General features: G+C 34.2%; 1 protein-coding gene across 1 annotated transcript in view; it reads left to right on the forward strand.

Annotated features, from left to right (window-relative positions):
• Positions 1-19,715, forward strand: part of IREB2 (iron responsive element binding protein 2) — a 55,841-nt gene that overhangs the window by 18,225 nt on the left and 17,901 nt on the right. Inside the window, exons 3-10 of the mRNA XM_007173438.3 lie at positions 7,010-7,175; positions 8,593-8,730; positions 9,932-10,150; positions 12,507-12,576; positions 13,075-13,258; positions 14,092-14,231; positions 16,707-16,878; positions 18,815-18,915. Of these exons, the coding sequence (XP_007173500.1) occupies positions 7,010-7,175; positions 8,593-8,730; positions 9,932-10,150; positions 12,507-12,576; positions 13,075-13,258; positions 14,092-14,231; positions 16,707-16,878; positions 18,815-18,915 (1,190 nt within the window). The remainder of the gene's footprint in view (positions 1-7,009; positions 7,176-8,592; positions 8,731-9,931; positions 10,151-12,506; positions 12,577-13,074; positions 13,259-14,091; positions 14,232-16,706; positions 16,879-18,814; positions 18,916-19,715) is intronic.

Here is a 19,715-nt window from a genome sequence, read left to right on the forward strand (position 1 = left end):
GGTGGGAATGTAAAGTGGTGTGGCCACTTTGGAAAATAGTTTGACAGTTTCTTAAAACATTAAACATAAATTTAACATATGACCCAGCAATTCCATTCTTAGGAATCTACCCAAGAGAAATAGAAACATTCTCTACACCAAGATTGGCAAATGAATCATCTCAGCAGCATTATTCATAATAGCTGAAAATTTGAAACAATCTAGATGTCCTTCACTGGGTGAATGGATAGACAAAATTTGGGATAGCCATACAATGGAATACTCTTAAGCAATAAAAAGAAATTAACTATAGATACATGCTACAACATGGACAGACCTCAAAAGCATGCTCAGTGAAATAAGCCAGCCACAGGAGACCTTATTGGATGATTCCATTTGTATGAAATATCCAGAAAAGACAAAGCTATAGAGACAGAGTAGATCAGTAGTTTCCAGGTGTAGGCAAGGAGAGGACAGGGATTAACAGCAGATGGGCATGAGGAATCTAATTAAGTGATGAAGTATTCTAAAACTGATTTATGGTGCTGACTGTACAACTTGGTAAATTTGCCAAAAAAAAATCATTGAATTGTATCCTTGGAAAGGGTGAATTATGTGTAAAATATGCCTCAATGAAGTTCTTTTTAAAAAGAAAGAACAGTTCTTCATAAGTGGGAAAGTGATGTGGGGTTCACCAACTGAAAGGACAAAACAGGTTGGTGTTTTGGTGTTTTGATGGACAGATAGGATAAAAGAACAAAGGGGAAAAAGTGTACAGTTTGGGGAAACGAGAGATTTGACCACATAGAACCTAAACTGCTTATGTGAGGGGAGGTACAGACAAGCAGGTGCTGATGGATAAGGGAGAAAGTAAGTCCTCATGGTGTTGAAGAACAGGTGTGAGAATGGGGATCAGAGAGGTTTGGAGAAGGAACTTTTACGATGGTATAATTGGAACATGAGATAGTATGTGGTGGGGGGCCATAGGGAGAATAGGGAAGAAGAAAGAGATTAAGGGCCTTGGTGAACTTTGTGCCTGATCCAGAGTGGGGATATGGAATTAATATTGCTAAAAACAAACTAGAGCACATGTGTCCATTTTTCCACACCTGCTAGCTTATTCTCTACTGTTAGGGCTCTGGAGTATCTACCTATAGATTTACTTTAAGGATTAAATGAGATAATGTAGGTAAAACACATTGATATTTTCTCCTTAGTAGATCCTAAGTAAATAACTGTAGACGTTACTGTTTAAAAAGTTGAGGAGGAGAATTGTATTAGTTTTCCCTCACTACGTAATACGTTAAACCAAAAGCTTTGTGGTTAAAGCATTAGTAAACATTTATTATCTCACAGTTTCTGTGGGTCAGGAATTGGAAAATGGCTTAGTTGAATAGTTCTGGCTCAGGATCTCTCATGAGGTTACAACAGGGGTTAGTTGGGGCTGCAGTCATCCGAAGGCCTGACTGGAGCTAGAGGATCTGCTTCTAATGCGGCCCATTCACACATGGCTGGCAAGTCAGTGCTTGCTGTTGGCACAGAGGCCTCAGTTTTGCTCCACATGAGCCTCTCATCAGTGCTGCTTGATTGTCCTTGTAACAGGCTGCCAGCTTCTCCCGGAGTGAGCAGTCTGAGAGAGGAAGGCTAATGCTGGAATACTTTTATAACCTAGCCTTAGAAGTCACACACTGTCATGGACCTAGAAATTATCATACTAAGTGAAGTAAGACAGAGAAAGACAAATACAGTATGTTATCACTTATATGTAGAATCTAAAAGAATGATACAAATGAACTTTTTTACAAAACAAATAGACTCACAGACATAGAAAACAAACTTATGGTTACCATTGGGGAAAGGGCAGGCGAGAGGGATAAATTAGGAGTTTGGGATTAGCAGATATGTACTACTATATATAAAATAGATAAACAACAAGCACCTACTGTATAGCACAGGGAGCTAGATTCAATATCTTGTAATAAACCATAATGAGAAATACATCTATATCTATATCTGAGTCACTTTGCTGTATACCGGAAACTCACACAACAGTGTAAATCAACTATACTTCAATGAAAGAAAGAGAGAGAGAGGAAGAAAGTCCTCCACTGTCATTTCTGCCATACTCTTGGTAATACGAACAACTGATCTACAGTGTAGGTTATGTGAGAGCATGAATGCCAGGAGGTGAAGATTACTGGTATCATCTTGGAGGCTGGCTACCACAGAGAGAAATAAGAAATAAATTGTTTTTGTTTGGGGGAGAGGGTGTTTATTTGCATCTTCCCTTGCTGTAGGCCTCTAGTAGTTATTATGAAATTAGACAAATCTGCAAGTTAGTGCTCCTTAGTGACAAAATGTCCAGTTAACATTTGTGGTTCTTTTTTTCTTAGCACACTCTTATCTGATATTGCTTTTTAATTTAATATTAATTTTCAAATGATAGAGTTAAAAAACAGTAAGACCACCGAAATTATAACCAAAAGAGTAACCCTGCCCCAAATTTCTACTCTGCAGAGAATACTTATTTTTAATTCTTTTGACTATTTGTTTTGGTAATGTCCTCCATATTATTAAATAGCCTTGCTTATACAGCTGTTTCTTGATTTTTCCATTTTAGACTTTACTTTTTACTATGGAAAATGAGAATTTGGCGCTTTTCTTCTCCCCTACATATATCCCATGTACCTCTTCCTAGTATAGTTATAATTTTTGGTTAAATCAATGTTCAGTGCTTATATTATGACTGTAAATATTCTCAGCCAATCCATGTAGTAAATGATGATTGCATCTCGTTTCTCTTGCAACTTTGTATTTTTTTTCTGGAATTAATGACTGTCTTTTTTTGTTTGCTTAGTTTTCTATGTCTTTATCAATACTTCATCTCCAAACTCTCCAAAAGAACTAAACTCCTTCTGGTATAATCAGGTAATCTATCAATTAATTTTTTTCCCTTCTCTTAGCAGCATACCATCTGGACTCCATCTTCTATTGCACTGTGGCTTACACGGTGTTGCCCTAGAAGAGTCTCTGCACTTTCCTGTGTCAGAGACTATTTCCTAGATTTCATGATTTTTTATTTTCCACTTACTTCCTTGTTTTATAGAACATATCCCAGTAGCTTCCTAAGAAAGGGTGCCTGAGAAGTAAATTTTTGAGACGTTGCCTGATTAATTGATAGTTTACCTGTTTACAGATTTCTAGGTTGGAAATTATTTTCTCTTGGAATTTTGTAGGTATTGTTACATTGCCTTCTAGTTTCTTACACTCCTCTTAAGAAATTGCAGGCTATCCTGATTCCTAGTCTTTGTTTCTGATTGCCTTTCCCCTATGTAGACATTTAGTTTCAGCTTTCTCTATTCTGCTCAGTCCATTACCAGTCAACCAAGGACTATTTTCCAAAATTTTGTTAGTTTTGCTTCTGTTTCTTTCTTTGTTCTTGTGAGTTTATAATTTTTTAATTTCTTTACTATTATCTTAGTGGGTTGCAGGAGAGAGTGGAGATAATTACTGGTGTTTATTTTACCATATTTTACTAGAAATCTGACAAAATGCTTTTTATGAAGATATTTAAAACAAAAAATATTCTGAGATTGTTTTCCCAGAATAATTAACCAAAGTTAATTTTGTGTTTGCTTCTGGATACTATTTTACTTCTCATCATTTCCAAATGTTCTGTTAAAAAAAAAATGTCCCCCCTGTCATTCCTCTTGGTTTTGGGGGCTTCATTATGTTTTTCATTGAGGTAAGAATGGAAACTAATATTTGTTAAGTACCTACTGTTTGTCATAATATGTTTGTTTGAGGGTTTTACATGTACTAGATAGATGCTGAGGTAAGATATTCTTCACATATATTAGGTAGCTGGCATTCCCAATTTAAATGAGAAAATGCATCAACTTGAGTTGCTTTCCAAAGGTCATACCTATTGTAAATAGCAAATACTGGCTTTGAATCTAGTATTTCTGATTATGTAGTCCTTTATCCTATTTACTTACAACTTCATTAATCTTCAATTTGTGTGTGTTAAAATTTTCAAGCATAAAAGTAGGGAGAGAATAGTATAATAACCCACCATGTATTTGTCAGCTAGTTATCAACATTTTGTCAATCTTTTGTTTCAAATATTCCACCATTTTTAAAATTTGTAAATGTACTCCAGTATACATCTCTGATGTACGAAAGGACTTCTTATAACTAACAAAATTAACAGTAATTCCTTAATATGATCGAAAACCCAGTCCAAGTTCAGATTTCTCTGGTTGTCTCAAAAATACATTTATTCAGTTGGTTTGTTCACACGGTGTCCAGATAGGATCCACATGTAGCATTTGGTCTTTTTGTCTCTTAAATCTCTTTTAATCTATAATATTCATCCTCTCTCCTTTTTCCATGCCATTTTTATTTTGAAGAAATCAGGTTCTTTGTTCTGTAGAATGTACTACATTCTGAATTTGATTGCTTCTTCATGGTTTTATTTTATTGTTGTACTATCCCCCGTATTTCTTGTTATCTAGAAGTTAGAGCTGGATGTTTGATTAGATTCAAGTTTATTTATGTATGTATTTATTTTTGCAAAGAACATCTCCTAGCTTATATTTCCTATTTCATCAGGAGGCAAATAATATCTATAACGTCCTACTTTTGGTGATGCTGAGTTGGGTATAGTTGTTCTCAGCTTGATCCGTCCATTATAAGTTCCCCATTCATATTATCACCTCAGGATTTTAGCATCCACTTATGATCATTGTACAGATCCATTATTTCATTAGGTGCTGCACATTGGTGATTTTTCTAATTATATCACTGCCCTTCTACATTTATTAGCTGTAATTCTGCTATTACAAGGAACTTTCTCCTCTTTACTGTTTTGTCACTTGAAATCAGGAAAGACAAGATTAATGATTGATTTTCCCCCCTTTATTTGTGAGTTTTCAGAGTAACGAGTTTCTGTAGGAAAAGAGTCATTATGAACTAAGGGCTATTTATATATATGATATATTTTAGTGTATTATAGTCATTATTCATTTTGTTGCTCAGATTGATCCATTAGTGTCCCCATTAGTCTTTGATAACTTCTTTGGTTTCTGACACAGGATGTTCCAGGCTCATTTTGTGCATATCCTTCCCCAAATACGGAATTAACCATTTCTCCCAGGAACTCTGTTTTTTTAAAAATGGGAAATAGTATTTAGAAACAGCAGCCTGAGTTGCTAGTGGTTCAGTACTATTGGATTGTCATCATTTTAGGCATTTTCACTGATCAGAGATAGGAAATATGTACATATTTTTTAGAAAGAGAAAAATCATGAGTTTGTACTGATGAAACCTATTGAAATGTAAGGGTTTTTTTTAAACTTAGCTACTCTGATTTTATACTTGTACGTCATTACTCTTAAATCTTGGTTCCCAACCATGGTAACAAAAGTACTTTTTGCTTTCTTCTCATTGTATATATGACAATTTCGAAACTACAATATCAGTACTGATGACTGAACATAATTTGTTTTCTTTGTGGATCTTTTTGCCCTTAGTATATATCCTGCTAGGGAGATACAACCAAAATACTGTATGGCATATATACTAAGTTTTTTATTTTATCCTTTCATTGTTCTTTATTGAGGGGGGGGAGTATATATTATTATATATTTAATATATAGTATTTTAAATTATATATTTAATATATTTAAAATTATAGTTTTTAATTTTATATTTAATATATAATAGTACATATTCTTATACATATTTTTTTTTACTCCCTTTCTTACTGTAAAGGTATATACTATAAATATTGTTTTGCATTGCTTTCTCTGTTAATGGTACAGTCTGGAGATCACTTCTCTTTTATTTTATTTATTTATTTATTTTTTTGGCTGCTCTGGGTCTACGTTGCTGGGCATGGGCTTTCTCTAGTTGCGGCGAGCGGGGGCTACTCTTGGTTGCAGTGCGCGGGCTTCAGCAGTTGTGGCACATGGGCTTAGTTGCTCTGCGGCATGTGGGATCTTCCTGGACCAGGGTTTTGAACCCATGTCCCCTGTGTTGGCAGGCAGGTTCCTAACCACTGCGCCACCAGGGAAGCCCTGGAGATCACTTCTTATCAGCATGCAGAGATCATCATTCCTTTAAACAGCTGCATAGTAATCTATTATGTGGGTTACCATGACTTAGCTAATTTCATACTGATTCAGTCTTCCATTTAAGTCCTAAGGAAATACTTCTTTGTGGCAAAATCCAGTGTGAGAATTTAATAGGATCAAAAAATTTTAAAATATTGAAATCTATTTCTCTCCTTAAACTGGTAATCAAGAGTTAATGACAATTTTCGTGAAATGAATTTTATTCACCTAAGCACCCTGGTTTATTTTTAAACCTTAACTATTTTTGATGGAAATCCTTTAAATTTATTACAAACTTTTACACAATTTAAACATTTTTTGTCATAATTGGGATGTTTTCATTATTGTATTTAATTCTAATTTTCTGTGCTTTTCAGTTTTCCTGTGTTTTCCCGTGTTTTCCCTGAATGTTAAGTACTTGTCAGTCTCATATGCCCAAGTCAGTACAGCTGTTGTGTGAATTTTTTTTTTAATTAATTAATTAATTTTTCATTCTATTAAAGTTTAGGTGAAGGTTTTATCTCTGCTTTTTCAGGACCTCAGCTTAAATACAGGAAAGTCAAATTTATAGAAAGCCTGGTATTAACAAGAATGGTGTTTCACTCCCTGTTTACTAGACTAAAAAATTTTTTTATATTGAAATATAGTTAATTTACAATATTTTGTTTCAGGTGTACGCAAAGTGATTCAGTTATATATATATTTTTCAGATTATATTCCATATAGGTTATTACAAGATATTGAATATAATTCCCTATGCTATACAGCAAATCCTTGTTGCTTATTGACTAGACTAAAATTTTTTTAATTGAGAAAACAAAGCATCTGTGTCTTTATCATTTTGCTATTGTAATTTTTACAATATGTAGTTATGATTATTCCCTTATTAATAGTAATATTTTCTCTTGAATCAGATGTTCTGCCTTACTCAATACGGGTCCTGTTGGAAGCTGCTGTGCGAAATTGTGATGGCTTTTTAATGAAAAGGGAAGATGTTATGAACATTTTAGACTGGAAAACCAAACAAAGCAATGTTGAAGTGCCCTTTTTCCCTGCCCGTGTTCTTCTTCAAGATTTTACGTGAGTGATAGGTTTATTTTTCATGATGAATTTTCAGAGTGTTCGCTTTTTAAAATTCAGACTCCCTGATGGCTCTCTTGTTTTTTAATTGTGAAGATTAGTTTATAAATTTAAAAAGTTGCTTTTTCTAAACTGAAGCCATTTGTTAAAAATTAGGCACTTTTTTTTTGTACCATTTATTTAAAAACTACTTTTATCTAACTGCCTACTTGTCATCTCCACGTAGCCAATAGGCTTCTCAGTCTTAACATATCCAAAACTTCATTGCTCAGCCCCCCTCATGTATTCCTTTCCAAGTTTTTTCTGTCATATTGAATGACGCTGTAGTCTCCTGTTTGTTTAGAGCAAAAATCTAGGAGTTAACCCTGGTTCCTCTCCTTCGTACATAATCCAGTCTATCAGCAGGTTCTGTCAACTTTACCTTTGAAATATACATATCCTGAATCCAACTCCACCACAGTCATCCTGATTGTAGCCCCATTCTTACTTACCTGGACTGTAACTATAGCACTCTGTTAGCTGGTATCCCTGCTTCCATACTTGGAATGTACAGTCTTGTCTTTTCACAGTAGGTGAAGTGACTTGGTGAAAAGATGTTAATCAAGGTCATATCACTCCCCTATTCTCCAATTGGCTTCCATTACACTTAGAATAAAGTCTTTACCATAGCTTGAAAGATTCTGCCTAATCTGTGTGTCCAGGGATTACTTATTGGAAGAATTAACCTTTAGCTGAGTTTTGAAGGAGGTGTAGGACTTAGCTAGGCAAATAAGAACATCCCCTTCACCCACCCACCTAAATCTGGTTTGTAAGCTACTGCTCTGTGTACCCTGTATATGCTGCTACTGTAGTACTTATAATACTATTCTATAATTGCTACTTTATCTTCCCTACAAATTCCTTGAGAACAGTTACTCTCCCTTATTTGGCCTTATACCATTGGTATCTAGCACACTGAAGGCATTTGGTAAATGCTTCTTATATAGTTGGCTGGAGATATATATGTAGATATAGATACATAGATATAGATCCATCTATATATCCATATATTTAGTGGATAACTTTGGAGACAAGAAGGCACTGGGAGTGAAGGGGCTGGAGCTGGGGAAAAGGGAGGGGTATCTCAAAATTTAAGGCAAGAGAAAGAATTCCATAGGCATTTCCCTTGAAGTTCTCTTATGCCTCTAAAAATCATCTGTTGTATTTTTGGCACATCTACCTTTGAGCCCTCAAATTCTCAGATAATATTTAATATTAATTCTCATTAAACCAGGATACATCTAACTTTGGATAACCTGTACATTATCAAACATGAATGCAAATTTAAAAGGGATACTTTTTAAATTTAAAAATGCATATTGATCATTTGAGCATATATAAAAGAAGAATTAGAAGTTGATCATTCTTTATTTTTTAGTGGAATACCGGCAATGGTGGATTTTGCTGCTATGAGGGAGGCAGTGAAAACTCTTGGAGGTGACCCTAAGAAAGTCCATCCTGCCTGTCCAACAGATCTCACGGTTGATCATTCTTTACAAATTGACTTCAACAAATGGTACTTTAATACACATATTTATAAAGACAGCCACGCACGTTGACTGGCAGCCAGTCCACTGGGAGTGTGTGGTATAGAAGAAAGGGAATAGAGATAATTTGTGCCAGAGTAAAGTTTGCTACAGTTAGTATTGACTAATGTACAAAAAGAAAAACTGGTGAAAACTTTTATGTTTTGTTGAATTTTCTTTTTAACTCAGTCTAAATTTAAAGTGATTTTCATGTTTGTATATTTCTGCTGCCATCTTTTATAGATATGTGTGAGCCTAGAACCTGCTTTTTGGCGTGAATATCTGAATTAAGGCTTCATTTCCTTTTTGTTTTTTAACTTCCAGAGAGAATTTAAAGATGTGAGCCTTTAGTGTCTAAATTGGTGATTGAAAACACTGAGCTTACTACAGCTGTATTTTCCTTTCACTGAAATAAATTTCTTATATTTAAAAGGTCCTTTTGACCAAAGTCAAACTAGAGAAGACATGATTCTGTTTTCATGTACCAGCTTTCTTTTTACATTCCCTGGAGTAATGGAATAAGGCTACAATTTATTAAAACCTGTGAGAGCCTTTGCCCTCTAGATTAAACGATGGCTCTGAACTTCTTTTAAGTTGTTAGATGGGAAGAAAAATCGATTTTGCTACTTGCCAAAAGTTACTATATGAAAATGATATTAGTGGCACTTACAATTTTTTTTTAATCTCCATAAATTTATATAAATCAACTTTTTTTTTTTTTTTGGTAATCTGAGATTTGCTTTTTTTTTTTATTTTTTATTTTTTATTTATGGCTGTGTTGGGTCTTCGTTTCTGTGTGAGGGCTTTCTCTAGTTGTGGCGAGCGGGGGCCACTCTTCATCGCAGTGCGCGGGCCTCTCATTATCGCGGCCTCTCTTGTTGCGGAGCACAGGCTCCAGACGCGCAGGCTCAGTAATTGTGGCTCACGGGCCTAGTTGCTCCGCGGCACGTGGGATCTTCCCAGACCAGGGCTCGAACCCGTGTCCCCTGCACTGGCAGGCAGATTCTCAACCACTGCGCCACCAGGGAAGCCCTGAGATTTGCTTTTGAAACCTGAAATAAATGATATATTAACCTTTGAATAACATTCAGTTGTTACTTCCAGATAGCATTGCTGTTGTGTGCTTTTTGAAGAGCTAAATTTCTGTAACTTTTAAATGGTTTTATTTTGTTTCCTTTTTTGGAACGATAGTGCAATACAGAATGCTCCAAATCCTGGCGGTGGTGACCTACAGAAAGCAGGAAAGCTTTCTCCACTTAGAGTGCAGCCTAAGAAGCTTCCCTGCAGAGGCCAGACTACGTGCCGAGGATCGTGTGATTCTGGAGAACTAGGCCGAAACTCAGGAAGATTTTCTTCGCAGATCGAAAATACACCCATTCTATGTCCTTTTCATTTGCAACCAGTGCCTGAGTATGAGATGTTTTTAAAAATATTTATTAGTACCAGATTATTTTTCAGTTAAGGAAATCACGTTTATTCTCCTTCCCCTCCTGATTCCTATTACATTGCCTTCATATTTCACTGTGCTTCCTATTGTACTGAAAGAAGCAAAGTTAATTAAAATGGTAGTCTCTAAATACCATGATTTATTTCTGTTCTTTCGAAGAAAACTTTTCTTAAGAATTTTCTATAAATATATTTAATTTTTGTAACTAATATAGACAGAAAATTATCTTGAACTGTAAATTTTTTATTTTAGTGAATTTATACCATTCACATGCTCATTATTCATTCAGATTTCTTTTATGAAATCTCTATTTATATTTTTAGCTTTATTTTCCTATTAGGAGATTTCTTGTTCTTTCTTATTGCATTGAGACCTCTATGTTAAGAATATTATCATTATCATATGTTATAAACTTAATAAGCCCTTTTAGATAAGCAATTTCCTATATGGTACCGTGGAAAGTAGTAAACCTGCCTGGAAAAGAATCCCGTTCTTAAGAGTTGGTTAAATTTCCTAATAGGTAATTTTCCAAAATAAAAAAAAGAGTTCTATAATTTGAATTTTTATATGCTATAAAGTTTCCAAAGTCTTAGTCTTACTTTAAGAGAGTTATGTTGTTTATCCCATTGTTTACTAGACTGTCAAGTGTTTTAAAGATGAGTTAAAAATGACTTACACTTTTTCAAATTGAAAAAAATTTAACACATTTAAGATTTAGGCTAGCTAAGAATAATATCAACACATGTTTCATCATAAGTACCAAATAATATATTAGTTCATTTGTCCCTAATTTGGATCTTTTAAATTCTGGGTAGTTCTAAATTTTGTGCTCAGTATAGCTGTAAAGCCTCAGGTTATAAGTGAACTCAGGTGCTCTTGCTTTCTAAGAATTCAATATAATCTGTGGGTCCTTTGCCATCAAATCATGACAGTTTTACATTTATGTAAGTACTCCTTATTCCCTACCTGGCTGTCCTGATTGTTAGGGACATGTTGAATTTTGAGATTAACTTCTCTTCTTATTTAGAAATTAATTTCCTGAAAAGGAAGATTTATTGATTCAAAAAATCACTGATTTTCTTGGGTATCTTTTTATAACTGGTATGAAGTGCTAAGATGGTAAGTTTTTATTTCTAAAAATCCAATCTGGTGTAACATTTCCCCTCAATTTTGACTCTAAATTACAAAGTATTAAGATCAGATATGTTATAGTCCCTGGTTGTATGAAAATAGTAACTCTTTCATGTGCTTTAATGCATCAGTGAAGTATTAATTATAGACTCAAACAAGAAATTGAGGGATAGAGAGTTGAGAGCATACATTTGGCACTTGAAATCACTGCCTGATTTGAAGTCAGGTTATGAGCTAATAAATGTTTGTGTGGTACTTTGTAGCTGTATATACTATGAAAAGGTAAGATAATCGGAGTGGCTCTAGAAAGCTATGTTCCCTGAGGTCCTAAGAAAAATCTCATTAAGATGTGCTATGGCTTCAAATGATCACTCAGCAATGAATTATTAATCTTTGTTTTTTTAAAAAAAGTTGACAAACAACTATAATTATCTGGACCCTGGAGGACATGTATAATTTAAGTTATATTGATATTCTAGTCAACACTTAAATCACCAGCTGGCAAGTGAAATAAACAACTTAAAGCTGTTAGAAATAATTTTTGTTTAAATATCCATTAGATAAAAATAACTTCCTAAAAATGGCACTATGTTTACTGCTTGGCAGTGAATTGTTTTTATCTCTTAGTTTACATAATTCATGTAAAATATATTTATAATCCATATAAAGTAAAATACTACTTTATATAAAATAGAACCTTCCATTTTGGGTGAGATGAATATAAAATTTTTACCAAAAGCTCTTTTTAAACTATAAAGTGACGCTGAGTTGTTTGTCATTGCTACATTGTGATAATCAACAAGCATCTCCTAGTTTAACTGGTACAAGAGTTAAGTGGGTGGAGATGTACATGCTTATTTTTCATTAAGCTACAACCCTTCTTTTTCCTTGCGGTGGAAAATCCAACAAAGGTTACCATGCTACTTTTAATATTTTAGCCAAATCTCACAGTGATACATGTTAAGTACAGTTTGGGACACTGGTGTGGACCATGGCTTAAATAATAAAGTCCTTGCAGTAGCTTTCTAGTGTTACTTAAAGCAGAGCTTCCTTGTTGAAAAGAAAATAACTGATTCTGAGAAGTCTGGTAAACTGCTATTCCCAGAATTTTTTAAATATGTAGACTTAGAAACAAGGCAAGTCTTTTCTGTAATACATATATTTAATGCCAGTTCTTCTTCTTTTTAGACCTGAAACAGTATTAAAAAATCAAGAAGTAGAATTTGGCAGAAATCGAGAGAGGCTTCAATTTTTCAAGGTATAAATGATTTGGGGGAAATTTTTTAATAGGAGTTTATGAAATATTGAAAGGTTTGATTTTTATATCTTTAGAAGTTTTTAAACACTAGCAGTAGAACCCTTTTTTACTTTTTTTCCTTCAAATAAAATCTTAATCAGAAACCCTAGTGTATAACAAAATATTAAAAACAGTGGCTCTAATTCAAGTGAGCTTGGAGGGTCTTCTACTTGGGCCTACCCCTTTTCCCATCCCTGAGAATCCTTGGAATGTAGTTGAAAGCTACTGTTTATCTGGACTATTAGAACATTTTTCTTTGACTAAATTTTGTTTTAATAATTTGCAAAATGAATATATTTAGGTTTAGTATCTGTGTATTTGTTTTTATGTACTGTAAACTTTGACCATGATGAACATTGGTAAAATATTTTTAGTGTCAGTATTTATTTATATGTTGATTATGAGGCAAATTCAGATATATGCTAACAGTTGGATTTCTTAAATTTAAATAAAATATAGTGGAGTTCAAGAGTTTTTAAGAATGTGGCTGTAATCCCTCCTGGAACTGGAATGGCTCATCAAGTAAACTTAGAGTATTTGTCGAGAGTGGTTTTTGAAGAAAAGGACCTCCTCTTTCCGGACAGTGTCGTTGGCACAGATTCTCATATAACCATGGTGAATGGTTTGGGGATTCTGGGGTGGGGTAAGTAAATGACTAAATATATTTCATTCTTTTGGGGAGAGGATGTTAGGAAATTTATAAAAGAACATAAATAGCAGGGTCTTTATAGCCTCTATGAGGCTGTTTTTTCACCTATAACAGCAACAACAAAAGTAAATCTTAATTCAAGTGTTTGTGGACAGTGTGGTATAAGAGAGAATTTATGAAAAGAAATGTGGACCGTGCCCAGCACAGCACTACCATTTGTGGAGTGGTTAGTGATGATGATGATGTCTATGAAGGTGATGTGCTTACTCCCTTATTTAAAGTCCTTCAGTGGCTTCTCCTAGCATTCTTTGTAAATCCAAATTTCTTCATGTTTTTTATAGGGCCCTTCACAACCTGTTGCCTCTTTAGCCATTTACCCAAATACATCTTTTATTTCCCTGAGTGGGCTGTGCTATTACACGTCATGGCTTTGCATCAGCTATTCCCTCTGGCAGAGTGCATGTACTCTTTTACAGAGTGCTATAATTGTTGGCTTTTTGTCTTTATCATTAGACTGAGCTTCTTGAGGGTGACAGGGGCTGAGTTCTATTCATACTGTATCTTGAGCATAGCATAGTACCTAGCATAATAGATACTAAATGTTTTCTGAATTTAAAATAAAGGTAAAAATCAGTTTTTTTCAACCATGTGAGTGGAGTCATTCTTTTGAGAAGACTTGAGTTCCATATCTACAGTAATAGCATGATAACAATTCTGTGCAAGGTACTGTGTAAGACAAGCTCGTGAAACACCTAGAGATTTAGATGTTACAAAGATAAATTATCTTTAAATGCGCTATACTCATATACCTATCTTTATTACATTAGGGGTTGGAGGTATTGAAACAGAAGCAGTTATGCTTGGTCTGCCAGCTTCTCTTACTTTACCAGAGGTGGTTGGATGTGAATTAACTGGCTCATCGAATCCTTTTGTTACATCCATAGATGTTGTTCTTGGCATTACAAAGGTAAGTTAAAATTTTGCTAGCTGTATAACTTACTGGATATGATTTTTTTTGTAAGTAGAAGAGCCCCATAAGAGCAGGGATTTGGGTTCATCACCTCATCCTCAGCACTCTGATGTTATTAGCTATTTCATCATAGTTATCATCATAGTAATAATAGCAAAATTTAACCCTTTATACTAGTAAGTACAAAACAGTTTGTTGTGTCGTTGTTCGCTTGACATGTTAACTCATTTATTCCTCATTACAAGCCTATGAGATTGTTACTATTACCATCCTTATTTTAATTCTGTGAAAACTGAGACACAGTAAGGTTTAATGACTTAACCAGAGGGTCATAGGGCTGAATAGTCAGTGTAGAACAAGGTTTCCCACCCAGGCAGTCGGGTTCTTAAGTCCATGCTCTTAACCATTATGCCTTATTGCCTCAGTGAATGTTTGTTGCCTTCGTGAATTAAAAAAAAAAAAAAATCGTATTTAGGAAATGTCTAATTGCATCTCCTTTAACACTTATTTGAATCATTTGTCCCCTGAAAACTATTACTGTATTAGATAGTACTTTAAAAAATACAGGCTGTAAAAATGTGGTAGTGTCAAATTTTTCTATTGGCTATTTTAACATTTTTTAAAAAAATGTCACTCTGCTGTACACCTGAAACTAACACAACATTGTAAATCCACTATACTTCAATTAAAAATAAAAAGAAATGGTAAAAGTATTATATAGAAATTTTTTCTCTGAATTTTTAAAATATTGGCTGCATACATTTAATATATATACTGTAGGGTTTCCTAAAGACAATAATTTGTAACTCTCCATCCTAAATTTCTAGTTTTCACTAACTTTATTGTAATGATTAAGTCCCATTTCGTTAAATGAATGAACCTGGGAAATGTTCCACAAATAATTCCAATTTGGATCCCAGCGTCTCAGCATCTTCGGTTAGATTACTGGTCTGAAGGCTTTCAGAATACTCCGCAGGGAAAGTAAATGGTATTGCCTCCCTCTCACCATTTAGTATTGATCCCTCTTCCCTAATTAGAAAAAAAATTGACGTCTTGCAGAAATGATTGATTCAGTGTGTGGTACCAAAAGATCAAGAAGTTAAATAGAGAATTGAAGGATTATTCCTAAAGGAAAAGGAATATCCCATTATAATTTTAGAAAAATCAATTCTTTTCCTTCACACATCCTGAAAATTAATGGTGCTTTTTAGATTCCTCCAGCTATATTTTTTCTTAACAATGTTCTACCTATACTTTTGACATTTTGGCTTATTGATGCAAAAATTAAATCTATTATGTAGGTGTACCTTTTTGATTATTTTGTCCCATATTTGAGGTCCTGTTTTATTCATGATCTTTGTAGGATTAATCATATATTGTTTTCCAAAATGTATATTGTGGTACCTCATTAATTTGGGGAAAGCAGCATTTGGCTTGCTGTATCTAATCTGTATTGCTCTTATCCTCAAAAATAAAACAGTGAAAATTAGGAAACATCTTTCTTTTAGGGTTGAGTTTCTGCATCTATAAAACGTTTGGATTAAGTGATCCTTAGGACTTATAAAATGTTAGAGCTTAACATTATTCATAGGTTGAATGTTGTTTCATACTTCATCACTGTGCTGAGCAGTCTCTCTATACCATTCTGACACCATTTTACAATTGAGAGAAGGTGGGTAGCTGTTTTGGTTACTTAAAAATGAGTAATAAGAAAAATGATTTTAGAAGGACTTAAGTTTGAGGCCACATGTTAAATCCTATCAAAATGAAATTTACCTAGGGGGACTTCCCTGGTGGTCCAGTGGTTAAGACTTCGCCCTCCAGTGCAGGGGGTGCGGGTTCGATCCCTGGTCAGGGAGCTAAGATCCCACATGCATCGTGGCCAAAAAAACCAAAAACATAAAACAGAAGTAATATTGTAACAAATTCAATAAAGACTTTAAAAATGGTCCCCATCAAAAACAAAAAATCTTTAAAAAAAAATTTACCTATAATTAATGATGCTGTAAATAGTTGGATCAGTAGTTGGAATTCAAAGAATTTTTATAGCAGTATATAATTTTTTGAATTTAAATACACAGTTTTATCAGTATATTAGTATTTCACTAAATCTAAGATGCCATCATTGGTTAGAAGCAGCGCTGTTTTATGTGCTGCTAAGAAAGAAAGAAGACTGCCAGATAATAGACACACCATAGAGTCTAAGGTATACACTGATTTCAGAGACATTAAAATGGGAATCTTAGCCATTTTGAACTTTCAAGCCCTTTTCTACCCTAATAGTAACATTTGACCACTCTTCTAATGACTGTTTACCTTAAAATACCTGGAAAACCAGAATGAGTTGATGTTTCATAAAAATAACAGAGGACCTCTTTCACTGTCAGTAGTAATGGATTAAAAATTAGATTTTATAGTTTTCAGAAAATCCATGCTAATTTTATGTGTGTTTCTATGTATCTCTTTATATAGCACCTCAGGCAAGTAGGAGTGGCTGGAAAGTTTGTTGAGTTTTTTGGAAGTGGAGTTTCACAGTTATCTATAGTAGATCGAACTACAATAGCAAACATGTGTCCAGAATATGGTGCTATCCTCAGCTTTTTCCCTGTTGACAATGTGACATTAAAACATTTAGAACATACAGGTAAGAAGATATAAGATCACTAGGATAAATGTGTTACATTTCCAATGTGTCTATCTGAAATATCGTATAATAAATTACTACCTTGTACATGTTATTTAATGTTCATGAAATTATCTTATTTTAAAACAGCAGCTTTGAAATAAACTGCATTGGATGTGTTTAAAGAGTGTTGTGTCCTCAAACCCTAGTCCACTGCGACCCATTTACAGCAGTTTAGAGGAGTTATTCAAACTGCTGATCTTTGCCTCACTTTTTCCCAGTAATTAATAATGGATACCTCCACCCTGTTAGTGATCAGAGGTTGCAATTTAATGGAAGTCAGGCTTGCGCACATTCACAGCTGTTCTCTTCTACATCCAGGAAGAGAGGAGCCACGAGACAGAGTTTGGGAACCAGTGCTCTATCTAAAGAATAAGCACATAATTTTGTGAAAAGCAGCATAGGGTTACAGCTTCCAGATTCTTATTGTAGCCTGATTAACTAGGAACTTTGACCACTCTTCTGTTGACTAATATAGAAAATACTTGCAAAACCAGAATGTGTTGGTTTTATAAGGCCCCTATTCTTTAAAAAGCAGGGTCTCTTTATTTGATCCACTTCTTTTTTTAAGAGATCATTACTGAACTACTAATCTCATCATAAGTATATTGGGGAGATATATTCTAGTATTCTTCAGTTTGGGGGCAGATTATGATAAGTCAGATGGCAAAATGGATGACTGGTCCTTTGGAACCTTGGAAGGAATGGTCCTCATAGAATACAGAGTTTTCTCTAAAATGGATTTTGGGTGGTAGAATGTTCAAGAGAGAAATGCCTTATTCCTTACATATTGATACGAGTTAATGTCATAATGATCTGTCACTGTGTAATAAATTGTCCTAAAACTTAGTGGCTTAAAACAGCAATAATTATTTATTGCTGCATAGTTTCAGTGGGTCAGTAAGTCAGACAGGTACAGATGGTCTCTGCTTCATGATGTCTGGAGCCTCAACTGCAAGACTTAAAAGCTAGGGCCAGGAATCCTGAAGGTTTTTTCACTTGAATGTCTGGCAGTGAATGCTGGCCGTCAGCTGGGAACTCAGCTGGGACTGTCAGCCAGAACACCTATTTGTGGTTTCTGAATATATAATCTGGGCTTTCTCACATGGTGGCTTTTCAAGGGTTAGTAACCTGAGAGAGCAGGGGTGTGGGGGGTTGGGGAGAGAGAAGGTACATGCCAGTTAGCCAGCTAGCCGGCTAGAAATTACATTGCTCAGGTTTAAGAGGAATGAACAAAGATTCTACCTCTTGATGGATGAATGTCAATGTCACATTGTAAGAGAACATATAACTTGGGATAGATATTGTTGTGGCAATCATTGGCAAATATAATCTGCCACAGTTACTTACTTCTCATCAAGCTTACAGATAACTACCAAAATATTTAATTGGAAACTTTATTGTTAACATCTAAGTTCTTTTAATTTCTGGAAGATCTTGTTAAATCTCTATCCTTCTGCTCTGTAAAACTATTCTTAACTTTCATTTACTTTATTCTTTCATTGTGACTATTAATGTTGCTTATTGTTTAGGGAAAGTAATGAATTTCATCTTTCATGGTGGCTAGTAATTTATTATGTTGAATTTTGTTATTGGTTTTTCTCTTGCAAACAAAATTTTTGTGAATTTTATATAACTGGCTCAGTATTTCTGATCTTGTCTGTGATTGAGTAACTTTTAAAAGGGGGGGGGGTTCTGGTATATATTTTATAAAGAGTTTTCATGAAGGATAAAATGTTTACTATTGGGAATAATATCAATTTGTAAAGAAATCTTTCCTGAGTGCTTAGTAATAAGTAATATTTGTTTCTTGCTCATCACTGAAATTCGGCATCATTACCCCCAAAGATGTAAAAATTTCTGAAAGGATTTTTATTGTTGTTAATCATCTTTTTAGGTTTTGACAAAGCCAAACTCAAGTCAATGGAAACATACCTTAAAGCTGTGAAATTGTTTCGAAATGACCAGGATAATTCAGGAGAACCTGAGTATTCCCAGGTATATACACAATAACCCTCCTAATAGTAGTTAAGACTGTAAATTCTGGAGCCTGACCACCTGGGTCTGAATCCCAGCTCTAAGACTTACCAGCTATACAACCTGGGCACTTTTTTAACCTTTTTGCCTCAGTTTCCTCATCTCTGAAATATGAAGATAATATCTACTTCATAGGATTCTTAAGAGGTTAAGTACAAATTCATTATGACAGTTTCAAGCACATAGTAAGTCCTCAATAAATGATGCTGTTATTATTTAACAAGTTAATGTTATTTGTGACCCAACTCTGACTTTATTCATTAATTTTACATAGATTTATACTACAGTAAATTTTGTGACATTTTATCAAGTCTCAATTTTTAGTACTTAAAATATAAAATTGACTCAATTTATCAGTCTAATTTTTTTCTATTTTAGGATAAGAATACTATAATCTACTCCCCAAATACCAATTTTGATGATGTCTGCACCTGGTTAATGTCTATACTTTGTAAAAAATCCACCGTTTTGAAGGGGATATACAGTTATTTGATCTTAAATGTTAAAGATACTTTTACAGTCTAAGCAAATATTTCTTATCTCTTGGAAATTTATATTGAAGTAGGTAGAATTCACTTTCAGGAAAGTTGTAATAAAATTCACTTTCTAGAAGTGTGTCAGGGATCTAAATCAACTTGATGTTATCATTGGTATGGTTAACTGTTAAGCTCTTTTTTCTTGGGAAATCCATTTTCTCACCCAGCTTTATTTTTCTTCATAGCTTGTATCCCTGCCTGATACCTATCAATTTGTATAATTAT

This window comes from Balaenoptera acutorostrata, chromosome 3 (genome assembly GCF_949987535.1).
Source record: "Balaenoptera acutorostrata chromosome 3, mBalAcu1.1, whole genome shotgun sequence".
Classification (NCBI taxonomy): domain Eukaryota; kingdom Metazoa; phylum Chordata; class Mammalia; order Artiodactyla; family Balaenopteridae; genus Balaenoptera; species Balaenoptera acutorostrata.